Source organism: Dendrobates tinctorius, unplaced genomic scaffold (assembly GCF_039654945.1).
Source record: "Dendrobates tinctorius isolate UK_male_01 unplaced genomic scaffold, ASM3965494v1 ptg000184l, whole genome shotgun sequence".
Classification (NCBI taxonomy): Eukaryota; Metazoa; Chordata; class Amphibia; order Anura; family Dendrobatidae; genus Dendrobates; species Dendrobates tinctorius.
The window spans coordinates 4,123,630-4,136,935 of NW_027361851.1; the positions used below are offsets into that span (position 1 = coordinate 4,123,630).

The 13,306-nt window shown below is 43.8% G+C and overlaps 1 protein-coding gene across 3 annotated transcripts in view; it reads right to left on the bottom strand.

The window, feature by feature from the left end:
• ERCC6 (ERCC excision repair 6, chromatin remodeling factor) overlaps window positions 1-13,306 on the bottom strand; it is a 258,882-nt gene that overhangs the window by 7,143 nt on the left and 238,433 nt on the right. For all 3 annotated transcript variants that reach the window (XM_073552075.1, XM_073552073.1, XM_073552074.1), the window contains 2 exons: window positions 6,158-6,347; window positions 1,376-1,454 (listed from right to left, as the gene is read on the bottom strand). In XM_073552075.1, the coding sequence (XP_073408176.1) occupies window positions 1,376-1,454; window positions 6,158-6,347 (269 nt within the window). The remainder of the gene's footprint in view (window positions 1-1,375; window positions 1,455-6,157; window positions 6,348-13,306) is intronic.

The following is a 13,306-nucleotide window of genomic DNA, read 5'->3' on the forward strand; positions in this document are numbered from 1 at the left end:
GTTTATATAATGAATATATGTACATACTGAAAAAAAAACAACCCTTCCGCAGGCAGGTGCCAGCTGTGTGTTAATAAATGTGCTTGAGATTAACCTGATCGTATAAAAAAAATCCATTTGAAAATGGACATTTTTTTTTCTTCTCTAGCAAGATGGCGACACTTGTGCAATAACAGCTATCGGACCACATCTTTATACACCGATAGCTGCTACTGCACAGGCGCGGCGGCGCCATTTTCAAGTAGATTTTTTTACCATCAGGTTAACCTCAAGAACATTTATTATTAACACAGTAAACATGCAACTATGCTGCAGCGCAAGTGCCAAAGCCGGCACCTGCCTGTAGAAGTTTGGGGCAGGTCACAGAGGAATCAGTGACCTGTCAGCAGTCTGCATTATGAATAGCTAATCAGAGCACTACCTGAAGACCCCCCCCCCCGCCCCAGGGCACGATCATATAATTAGCTCAAAACTGAAAATAAAGATTAAACAACCATCACAAGATGGATTTCATCACCAGGTATGATTTTGTGTAGGTTACTGTGCACAATCCTGCCAACAGGCTCTCTGAATTGACCAGCGATTTCTCATTTTTACAACAAAACCTTTTATTCCTCAAGGTGCTCAAAACCATATTCAAGAAGTTTATTAACACAGTTTCAGTTCCTGTGAAGCAACTAATGTGGAAGAAAACATTTTTCATAAAAAATTTACTTTAGACACAAAATTTTTATTTTCACAAAGGTAACAGGAGAAAGTGGACCACAAACTTGTTGTGTTGAGTACGCAGATACCTCCATTCGTGGGTAAAATCTTAGGTTTGGGTGTACAGCAGGGCTTGGAAGGGAAGAGCACCATTTGACTATTTGAATGTAAAATTTGCTGGATTAATGGACGCCGTGTCATGTTGGAGAGCCCCTGAAGTGCCTAAACAGTAGAAACCCCCCACAAGTAATTCCATTTTAGAAACCACACACCTCGACCATTTTGAACCAACAGCTACGACACAGAATTTGATAACATTAGGTTGTACTATTGAATACATCGTCGTTAGTGTTGAGTGCAAGTGCTCGCTACTCTAGCTTGCATAGGGTGCTCAGGAATAACATGGGTGCTTGAGTGACATTGAGTCCCTGCTCCGCATGTTTCACGGCTGTTAAACACCCCCCAAAAAAATGCTGGGATCCATGATGCTCTGTGTATACCCAAGCACCCTTTTTCCAACAACTGTATGTGATCAGTAAGTACGCGATATCTGATATGCATCTCAGAACAGACAATCACTATACAATACACTTGAAAAGGGGCAGGACTTCCAACACACAGATGTTCTAGCTTTTCTGTGGAGAAATATTCCATAACTCGTCCGTTTTACCTTGCACTTGTCCTGAGGGATTGAGGTTTTGGACACATCTGCATCACGTAACAAAGGGTTCTTTTTTTGGCCAAACCGTCTGTAAGAAAAACGAGGATATTTACTGACCGTAAAATCTCTCTCTCATAGTCTTCATTGAGGGACACATTCAGTGTCGGACTGGGGTGCCAAAGGCCCACCAGTAACATTGACCTTGGGGGCCCACTTTTCACCTGCATACAAATATTACACTGCCCTCGTTCACAAATTTACCTATATCTCTATATAATAATAGCCTAAGTAGTTTGGTTAATGAATGATGAGATACTGCTTTTTCTGTACAGAGTGAATCAAATGAATTATACCAAGTACTGCCCATACAGTGGGCTTGGGGGCCCACCGGGGGATTCCCTTGTTCCCCTATGGGCCAGTCCGAGCCTGGACACATTAACTATAAGATATACTGCTGCCACCTGAATGCTGACACTATTAATGCAACAAATTGAAAACAGATTCCTCCCGAACTGACTATGCATTGCCTGCTAGCACCAGGCTCCTTAGTTTAGTCAAAAAGACGTGGGGAAAAAAACATTAAAGAACGAAAAGAAGAATAATGCATGCCCGACCGGGTAACCAATGGTGGTTAACTGCAAAGGTGGTGTTCAAGTGGTTGCATGAGCAACTGCTGCCTGCAGTATCTTCTTCCCCAGATTTGCACCAGCAGAAGCAAATGCGTGAACCCTGTAAAACGTATGCACTGATGAGCAAATGGATCCTTTACAGAGCTGCAAGGTTGATACTTGGTGGAGAACTGCCTAGAATGATCTTATAGTCCTCACAGAGTGCACACTGACCCTGAATGGAGGAGCACTGGCACCTGCACTATAAGTCTCGCTAATGAACGATCTAATCCAGAGAGCAAAGATCACCCTAGAGATGGTCGGACGTTTGCTATTGCATACCTGGATGACACCAAGACATCGGAAAGGAGCTTTGAGAGACAGGCAGAGCTGCACAACGTTTGCCTACATCCACCTATGTGACAAGCTCTCGAAGACGAGAGACGAAGTACCTAAAGAAGGGAGCGTAATGTCATTAAAGTGAAAAGGCGGAGAGTTCCACAAAGTCAAACACTGGAACGCTCAATCCCGGAGAAGGAGAAACGAAATTCCCTACCTCCCCCATTTTGCAAAAAAAAAAACCGAAAAAAACAAAACACGAACTGTAGAGATCTATCTGATCAGCACAAAAGGGGGAGGACCACAGGATGACTAGACCCGTAGAGGTCATCCGGATCCCAGGAAATAATCTGGTGGCCAGGAGTTTTTCCTGCCCGGTCAAGCAGTCCTGACCCCAGGGCTATAAGATAAATTCCGCTGGACTAGGATAGCTAAGGGAGGAACTTCCCTCTAGGGAGTCTGCCCTAGTTCAATTTCGACCTGCAAAAAGAAATTGGCCTTCGAGTGTTGCCCTTAAGATCTCACCTATGAAAAGAGGTGTTAAATTAAATGGTCGAAAAGTGACCTTTTTTGGGACCTTGTTCCTTATTCCTACACAGACAATCCTAATCAGAAAGGACTGGAGTCTTTCAAATTACAGACCCGACAGTACTTCTTGCAAACTAAATGACAAAGAAACAATTGGGTAGGAGAGGACAACCTAGGAAAAGGTCTGTCTGGATAATATGGGAGATGTCTGAGGGCATATTGTACTCAAACTAGATACAGGAAAGATGTATATCTTTCTACCGTGTTAGCCAGTAGATACTCAAACTAGAGAATCCTTAGCAAACTGGCAATCAAAATACTCAGTCCAAGCTGTGAGAGAATCCTGCCCTAATAAGGAAAGACCAAGATTCCTTTGGAATGTGGAAGAGCCCAGATGTATGCACTGACCTATCACCTACTGGAGGAAGCTCTATTGTAGGCAGTAGGCTACTGGGAAACCCATAGAGGCCTAAGATCTCCCCACTCCCTGGAGGTCGATTGTTTGAACAACCTGCCCTAATCCCCAAATGAGACAAACTTTGCCAGCGCTCTCAAAGGAGGTTAAAAGATGGAAGCACAGCTAATACTCTGAAACCCAGACCTCAAGGACTGTCTTGAAGAAGCTTGATCCTGTGGCTAGAAGTTGGGCATTCCAGACTCCATCTTCTGCTCCAAGCAAAAGACGCATGCTATGATGGGCGGGCAGAAGACCTTGAGGCTAAAAGACCACCATCGCGGTAACTGATCGCCAACTTTGTCAAAGTACACAGTCTAGCAGTAAAAGCAAGAGAGCATACTGACCGAACAATGCAGCCTGTACTCTCCGCTGCTACGTGGGTGAAACAGTGCACAATTACACCGTGTTACTCTAAAAGCAATCCATCTGAAAAAGAAAATGTTACCGTCTAACCTGGCCTCTAAAGGCCTAAAATAGGACTGAGACTGACCTCAGTTGCCTCCAACTAAGGCTATGAAAAACTGAGGAACCTGGTGCTAGAAGGCGAGGTATAGTCTGCAATTTTTAATAAGTTGCATTAATAGTGTTAGCAGACTATCCCATGGTCACAGTGTCCCCTAATAGGACCAACGAGAAACAGATTTTCTTACATGAAGAAAAACAAATTTGAACAAAGACAAAATGTTAGGTAAAGTTGTAAGAAATACTGTATTTTCTCACAGAAGAATGAATGTGAATGTCTGATGAAGACGTAAGCATCTTTATCACACGGAAACAAAAAAATATTTACACACAGCACCATCTACAGCTGAAAATTGAGAAATGCACCAAGAAAACCTGATTTCCAAGGTGAGGAGAACATTGGGATGATATGTTTACTCCTATATCAGCACTGCAGCTCTGGTTACCTCTCCAGGTCCATATTACAGCAAAGCTAAACTTACTTTTTTTTAATTAAAGAAGTTGTCCAATACTTGTGCAACCCCCTCTGATACCCACTTTTGGCACTGATAAAATAAAAAAGCTAATCTCACCTCCCATTCTGGCGCGTTCCAGATGTTGTGACATGACGTCGGTTCCCAAACAGTGCTGGTGTCACTGTCTCCACCTTCTGTCGACTTGAGCATGAAAAGGAAGTCATCTGCAGCCCACACTTCCTCTTCATATTCGATTGGTCCGAAGCTGGAGAGTGTGACACCAGTGCTGAAGGGCACCAGCGTCACACATCACAGCAGCAGCACAAGATCTCTTGGGAGAGTGAGTGCTGACACCGTAGGAACAGCGCTGGCATGGGAGGAGAGTAGAAGGCTTTTTATTTTATAGGGCCCAAACATTTAGATCAAGTTGTTCAAGTAGTGGGCAACCACTTTAAAGTTGAAGTTTGTTTTGTGTAGCTATTGTCTAAAGCCCCTGTCACACACAGCGAGATCGCTGCGGAGTCACAAGTTTTGTGACGCAACAGCGATCTCACCAGCGATATCGCTGTGTGTGACATCTATCAGCGACGGGCCCCCTGCCGGGTATCGCTGATCGTGCTCGAAAGCCCTGGACATTTTTTTGATCGTTGGTCTCCCGCTGGCCAGCACGCATCGCGTGTGGCAGCGGGAGAGCAACGATCAGCGAGCTCCCAGCTCGTTCCCAAGGTAAACAGCAGGTTTCTAAATGCCGTGCGGCGCTTAGAAACCTGCTGTGTACCTTGGATACCAGCGTGCTCACGCTGGGAGCTGGTATCCAAGGTAAACAGCGGGTTTCTAAGCACGGCGCGGCGCTAAAAAACCCGAGGTTTACCTTGGATACCAGCTCCCAGCACCAGCACACTGGTATCTAAGGTACACAGTGGGATTCTAAGCGCTGCGCGGCGCTTAGAAACCCGCTGTTTACCTTGGATACAAGCTGGGAGCTCGCTGATCATTGCTCTCCAGCTGCTTGCTACCCGCGTCGTTGCTGGTCCTCATCACTGTTTGGCAGCTCACCAGCGATCATGTAGCGACACCAGCGATCCTGACCAGGTCATATCGTTGTCGGGATCACTGGTGAGATGCTATGTGTGACCGGGGCTCAAGACCTGTACGGTTTGTATTTTTCTCTAGATTGAGCTATGTGAGGGCTCGTGGTTTTGAGTGGCAAGCTGAAAGTTTGGTCAGTACCATTTTGCGGTAAATATAGTGCTTTGACTGGCTTTTATGTTTTTAGGGTGGTGTTAAAGAAAAACTACAAATTCAGCGCTTCGATTTTTTTGTGTTATTTTGTGATTAGTCTTGTGTTTGTTTTATGAATGTGTAATCAAGGAAATAAATTTTCATTCATGTATCGTCAGTTCCAGGAAATCAGTATTTATTTGCCAGGATGTTTCATTTATTATGCCCGTGAGTAAGAACAAGTATGGTCCAAAATTTTTAAAGTCTTAAATGTCCTGGGTCTTTCCTATGGGTTTTTAACCCTTATACTTGTATTCATTTTTGAATAAACAGTGGAATTTTTATCAGTTCCGATGTTGGATTACATTCTTCCATTTTTCCAAAGATCCGTGCATCGGACACCGCCTCAATCCTTGGTCATTTTCAGACTCATTTTTGGTGGGCTGATCTTTTCCTTTTTTCTTTAAAGTTACTGATAAGAATGGTGATCTGGCTCCAATAATGGCCTATGAGAAGGCTGGAGACAATCTGTGCATGCACTGAACAAGGCATTATTTACATGGCAAAGAGAGAAACAATGAAAATACTTTGTTTTCTTTTATGCACACTACACTATTGTAATAATTCATTCAAAAGATTAAAATGACAAAACGTTTATTACTTAATCAATTCCAAATAACACAAAACGTTAGGATTCATTAGTATTTCCCAAAGCACCCACCTAGTACCAGCTCCAACATTGGTCCCAGTCCATGTTGGGATCCCAGATGAAGCAGCATTGCAACGTTGGCGAGAAACTTTTAAAACTCGCAAAGCCTCCTGGGCGACTCTACTTGCTTCTTCTTCAACGAGCACATAATCAGGGTTAGATGAGTCCATAATGACATCATGTTTCATCACACTGTGAACACCTAGGGAGCACATGATTTGCAGTAACAAATTAGTCTTAAAGAGGCTATCCACTACACGAATAAGCCCTTCTAAAATACTATTTCCCAGTGTCAAATAAAGTAAACACTCGCTTCCTGAAGTGGGTCTCCAAGGGCTCACGTGATATTGGCAACAGGGCTCGCATAGCATAATATTCAGCTCACACCTACTTTGGACGAACCTTAAATGTCTGAAAGCAGTTTAAGAACTGCTGCCCATTACAGGTTACTGATGGGCTGCAGCGCTCATGTGGTAAAACAATGTAATACAAGACTGGGAGACTTGGCGACGATATTGCTGGACTGGAGCTTTAGAAACAATAAATATACAGTGGCTTGTGAAAGTATTCCTGGATTGGAGCTTTGTAAACCATAAATGTAGTGTGGCTGGCACGAAAGTATTTACACCCATTTTGCATGTTTTGCTACCACAACCAGGAATTTCACTTTTTTTTGAGGGTTTTAATCAGTCCATGTAAAGAATATGCCTATAAATGTGAACATTTGGTTTTCCTTTTATAGGACACAATAACAGAAAACTTCAATGTGCATAACTATTTATCCCCTAAAAGCACTATTTTGTAGAGCCTCCTTTTGTGGCAATTAGAGCTGCAAATCGCTTTGGATAAGTCTATGAGCTTTTCACATCTTGTCACTATGATTTTTGACCATTTCTCAAGGCAAAACTGCTCTAGGTCCTTCAAGTTAGATGGTTTCTTCTGGTGAACAACAATCTTCCAGTCTAACCACAGATTTTAAATTGGACTAAAGTCAGGGCTTTGACTAGGCCACTCCAAAACATTTACAATTTTCACCTTAAACTACTTGAGTGTTGCTTTAGCAGTATGCTTTAGGTCATTGTCAAGTTGGAAGGTGAACCTCTACCTCTATCCCAGTCTCAAATCACTGACAGGCAAACAGGTTTTGCTCAAGAATATCCCTGTATTTCACATCATTCAATGTTCCCTCGACTCGGACAATTTTCCCTGTCCCTGCTACAGAAAAACATCCACACAGCATGATGCTGCCACCACCATGTTTCACTGTGGGGATGGTGTTCTTGGGGTCATGAGCTGTGTTGGTTTGGTGCCAGATACAGCATTTACATTGGTGGGTAAAAAGGTCAATTTTGGTCTCACCTTTCTCCATACATTTGGAGAGTCTCCCACATGTCTTTTGGCAAACTCTCAACAAGCATTACTGTGACAAACCTCGCCACCCCGCCTTACGTCACTATTACAACAAAAAGGATCACAATGCGGTCTCCCCATTTTCACCAACGTGATGTTCCGCACCCCCTGGGGACACACAAGGTCAGTTTAGTACAGTTTTATAGAGAAACCCATTGTCCACATGGGCCCCGGAAGGCACGGGGAAGTGAGACGATGTGGCACCACACTCGCAACAAGTTTGACAGGCTCCTTTTGCTAGCACCAGTGAAACGGCGCCTGGTAAGCCCGGTAGGGCAGACGCCAGTTCCTTGTTAAATATAAGCACAGTCCGCTAAAGGTATTTTATTGGGACAGAGACCAGTCCCAGTAGCATGGAAAGTTAAGCCGGGAACCGGACGTGTGAATTTTTGGATTGAGATAAATGATATATTTAACTGCCTTAAAGGCACATTATACAATACACTATATACACAATGGTTATATGTTATGAATGGGTCACCGAGGAGGAACAACAAAAAGCTAAGTCCCAGAAAACCAGAGAGGTTGGTAACTACGCAGATTGCAGATTCCTGATGTTAAACACACAACTAACAGTAGCAGTGGAGCGTTCCTACGTTGTTCATAGACGCCTCGTCACCGCCGAAGGTCTACATAAACCTAAAGCAAGAAACTGGAAAACTAACTGCCCCAGAGGAGACCCCAAAGGAAAAGACAGCCCCCACAGATGTACTGACGGTGAAGCAAGATGAAAACACAAACACAGGCAGGAAAATAGGCCGAGCAAACGATGGGGCCCGACTAACTAGAAAGGACAGGAAAGGAAAGCCACTGTCTGCAATCTGCCAAAAAACCCTACCAAAATAATGTCCAACACGTCTTATAGCAAAATTAACCCTGAACTCACTAGACTTCTCCCACTATATCAGCACTCTAAAATATTCTGAAACAGAGCAAAAAGAGGCCAATCTAATAAGGGACAAAAAGGCAAATTGGCAAATACAGATAAATAGGAGTGGAAGTCCAGCATAGCCCCAGCAGGGGCAAGCTGACCACACAAGAAACTGAATTGACCAACAAGCGCAAGTGTGAACATAAGCAAAAAACAAACTTAACTTGAGAAGACTGGAAGAGAGCTGAAGTCCAAGACCTGAGAAGCAGACTGAATCACCAGTGCCAGGATAGGGCATCGGCTGTCTTATATCCAGTCTGATACTCCAGAGATCCAATCGTTATCTTCCTCATCAGGTGGCAGATCACTACCACTTAAACCAACCTCACTACCTCCTGTCACAAAAATCCAATATTTTCTCTACCTCATATTCCACATTGCCTTTAACCAATACAGGGTCAAGAGGTGCCGCCACAGGAACTACTGGCTCAACAAACCTCTTCAACAGTGACTTGTGAAATACGTTATGGATTTTGACTGTAACTGGAAGAGCCAATCGAAAAGAAACAGGATTAAGAATCTCCAAAATCTTTTAAGGTCCAATAAATCTGGGCTTAAATTTTGGAGATGCAACCTTCATAGGAATATTCTTAGACGACAACCAAACCATATCACCCACTTTAAACCGGGGACCAATGGTCCTATGCCGGTTGGAAAAACGCTGGGCCTTTTCCTGAGAGAGTGACAACTTATCCACCACTTGGTCCCATATCTGCTGCATTCTCACAACCACAGTGTCCACACCTGGGCAGGACGAAGATTCCACTTGCCCTGAAGAGAATTGAGGATGAAACCCAAAATTACAGGAAAAGGATGACATCAAGGTGGCAGAACTAGCTCTATTGTTCAGCGCAAATTCGGCCAAGGGCAAAAAAGAGACACAATCATCTTGATCAGCAGATATAAAACATCTAAAATAAGACTCCAGGGTCTGGTTTGTTCTCTCAGTCTGCCCATTGGTCTGGGGATGAAACGCGGAGGAGAAGGATAACTGAATTCCCGGATTGGAACAAAAGGCTTTCCAGAATCTGGAAACAAACTGGACATCTCTATCGGACACAATGTTCTCAGGAATCCCGTGTAACCGAACCACCTGTTGTAAAAACAAGGGCACCAACTCAGCGGAAGATGGCAACTTTGGGAGTGGTACAAGATGGACCATTTTCGAAAATCTATCACAAATCACCCAGATAACAGTCATTCTCTGAGAGACAGGAAGATCAGAAATAAAATCCATTGAGATATGGGTCCATGGCCTCTTGGGCACCGGCAGTGGCATCTGCAACCAACTAGAACGAGAACAGGGTTTAGACCGAGAACAAGTCCCACAGGACTGTACAAAATTCCTGACATCACGAGATAAGGCAGGCCACCAAAACGACCGACTCACCAAATCTCTGGTACCAAAAATACCTGGATGACCAGCCAATGCGGAGCAATGGACTTCAGACATCACTCTCTTTCTCCACTGGTCAGGAACATACAATGTTCCCATAGGGCAACGCTCAGGTTTATCCTCCTGAAATTCCTCCAGGGCGCGTCTCAAATCGGGCGAAATGGCAGAAAGAACTACCCCCTCACCTAAGATAGTAGTAGGCTCGGTCACATTAAGAGAATCAGCAAAGAAACTCCTAGAAAGGGTGTCTGCCTTAACATTCTTAGTGCCCGGAAGAAAAGAGACCACAAAATTAAAACGCGTGAAAAACAAGGCCCATCTAGCCTCTCTAGGATTCAAGCGTTTGGCCGACTCCAGATAAATCAGATTCTTGTGATTGGTGAGGACCACAAATTGATGTCTAGCTCCCTCCAACCAATGTCTCCACTCCTCAAATGCCCATTTCATGGCCAACAATTCCCGATTCCCCACGTCATAGTTGTGTTCAGATGGGGAAAACTTTCAAGAAAAGGAGGCACAGGGATTCATCTTAGAAGTCACAGAGTCTTTTTGGGACAAAACAGCTCCTGCACCAATCTCAGAAGCGTCTACCTCCACTTGAAATGGAAGTGAGACATCAGGTTGCCTTAAAACTGGAGCTGAAGTAAATCTCCGCTTAAGCTCCTGAAATGCTGAGACAGCCTCAGGAGACCAATTCAGCAGATCAGCTCCCTTCTTGGTCAGATCAGTCAGTGGTTTGACAATACTAGAAAAATTACCTATAAATTTTCGATAGAAATTAGAAAAACCCAAAAACTTCTGGCGAGCCATCAAAGAAGTAGGCTGAACCCAATCATAAATAGCCTGTACCTTGGCCGGGTCCATTTCAATAGTTGATGGAGACAAGATAAATCCCAAAAATAAAATCCTCTGTACACCAAAGAGGCACTTCGATCCCTTAACAAACAGGGAATTCTCCCTCAAAATCCGGAACACAGTCCGGACATGTTCCACATGGGAATCCCAATCACTAGAAAAGATCAAAATATCATCCAGATAGATGATCAAAAACTTATCCAAAAAGTCTCAGAAAATATCATTCATAAAGGACTGGAAGACAGAAGGGGCATTAGAGAGCCCAAAAGGCATCACCAGGTACTCAAAATGTCCCTCCGGAGTATTAAACGCCGTCTTCCATAAATCCCCGTGCTTGATGCGAATAAGATTATACGCCCCCCTGAGGTCAAGCTTAGTAAACCAGCAGGCACTCTTAACTCTGGAGAATAAATCAGACATCAGAGGTAACGGGTTCTTGGCCACAAAAAAACCCCCAGCACCTAAAGGTGACGAGGATGGTCTAATATGACCCTTCTCCAACGACTCCTTAATATAGGATCGCATAGCATCATGTTCGGGTACAGATAAGTTGAAAAGCCGACCCTTGGGAAATTTACACCCAAGCATCAAGTCAATTGCACAGTCATAACTCCTATGAGGAGGCAAAGACGCAGACTTACTCTCACTAAATACATCAGAGAAATCAGCCAGAGAATCAGGAATATCATGAGACTGAGGAGAGGTGGAGAAAACAGGAGCGTCCCTAAGAGCACACTGACAACCCCAACTCACCACAGAGACAGATTTCCAATCCAAAACTGGGTTATGAGTTTGCAACCAGGGGAACCCCAGAACAATAGTATCGTGTAAATTATGCAGCACCAAAAATTTACAATTTTCTTGGTGGTCTGGGGTGACTCGCATTATCACCTGGGTCGAAAACTGAGGTTTATTCTCCGCCAAAGGAGTGGCATCAATACCCCTCAAAGGAATAGGCGTCTGCAGAGGCGTCATGGACAAACCACAACGTTTAGCAAAGTCCAAATCCATCAGATTCAGAGCTGCTCCTGAATCCACAAAAGCCTTAGTGGAAAATGTGGACAAGGAGCAGATCAGAGTAATTGCCAAAAGGAACTTAGGTTGTATACTGCCAACAGCAAATGTGTGTGCAAAACGTTTCTCTCGTTTAGGGCAGACAGAAATAGTATGAGAGGCGTCGCCACAGAAAAAACACAGCTTATTACGCCTTCTAAACTCCCGACGTTGCGCCCTAGACAAAACCCCATCACATTGCATAGGTTCAGACATTTGTTCAAAAGGTGGCAGCGCCTCCCGTGTAGTTTTACGTTCACGTAAAGGCCGATCAACTTGAATGGCTAATGACATAGAGCCATCCAGACCAGAAGGAACAGGAAATCCCACCATAACATCTTTTACGGTCTCTGACAAACCTTTCTGAAATAGAGCTGCCAATGCACTATCATTCCATGTAGTAAGGACCGCCCACTTTCAGAATTTTTGACAGTACAACCCTGCAGGATCCTGACCCTGGTCTAATGCCAACAGGGTTCTCTCAGCTTGATCAACGGCATTAGGTTTATCATACAACAACCCCAAAGCTTGACAAAAATGCATCCACATTAGTCAAAATAGGATTTTCAGGTGTCAGAGAAAAAGCCCAATCCTGGGGATCGCCGCGCAGCAAGGAGATAACAATTTTAACCTGCTGCACAGAGCTCCCCGATGAATTAGGCTTCAAGGCAAGAAATAATTTACAATTATTCTTAAAATTCAGAAATTTAGACCGATCCCCAGAAAACACATCAGGAGTAGGAATCTTAGGTTCAGCAGCATGTGACTGAATGAGAGGTAGGTGGAAATTCCCTGCACTTCAGCAGCAAGTTGCTCCACACGATCAGACAATTGCTTAATCTCCATTAGGGGAAAAAACGGCCCCAGAAGGAAAAAAAAAAGGAAAAAATATACAAAAAAAAATAAATTCTGACACTTTTTTTTTCCTTTCTTTTTCCCTTAAACAATTTTTCCCTGCTTTTGAGTACCCTAGAATCTGCGGTATGGCTGGTGATTCTGTTATGAATGGGTCATCGAGGAGGAACAACAAAAAGCTAAGTCCCAGAAAACCAGAGAGGTTGGTAACTATGCAGATTCCTGATCTTAACCACACAACTAACCGTAGCAGTGGAGCGTTCCTACGTTGTTCCTAGATGCCTCGTCACTGCCAGAGGACTACATAAACCTAAAGCAAGAAAAGGGAAAACTAACTGCCCCAGAGCAGACTCCAAAGGAAAAGACAGCCCCAACACATGTATTGATGGGCAAGATGAAAACACAAACACAGGCAGGAAAATAGGCTGAGCAAACGATGGGGCCCGACTAACTAGAAAGGACAGGAAAGGAAAGCCACTGTCTGCAATCTGCCAAAAAACCCTACCAAAATAATGACCAACACGTCTGATAGCAAAATTAACCCTGAAGTCACTAGACTTCTCCCACTATATCAGCACTCTGAATTATTCTGAAACAGAGCAAAAAGAGGCTAATCTAATAAGGGACAAAAAGGCAAATTGGCAAATACAGATAAATAGGA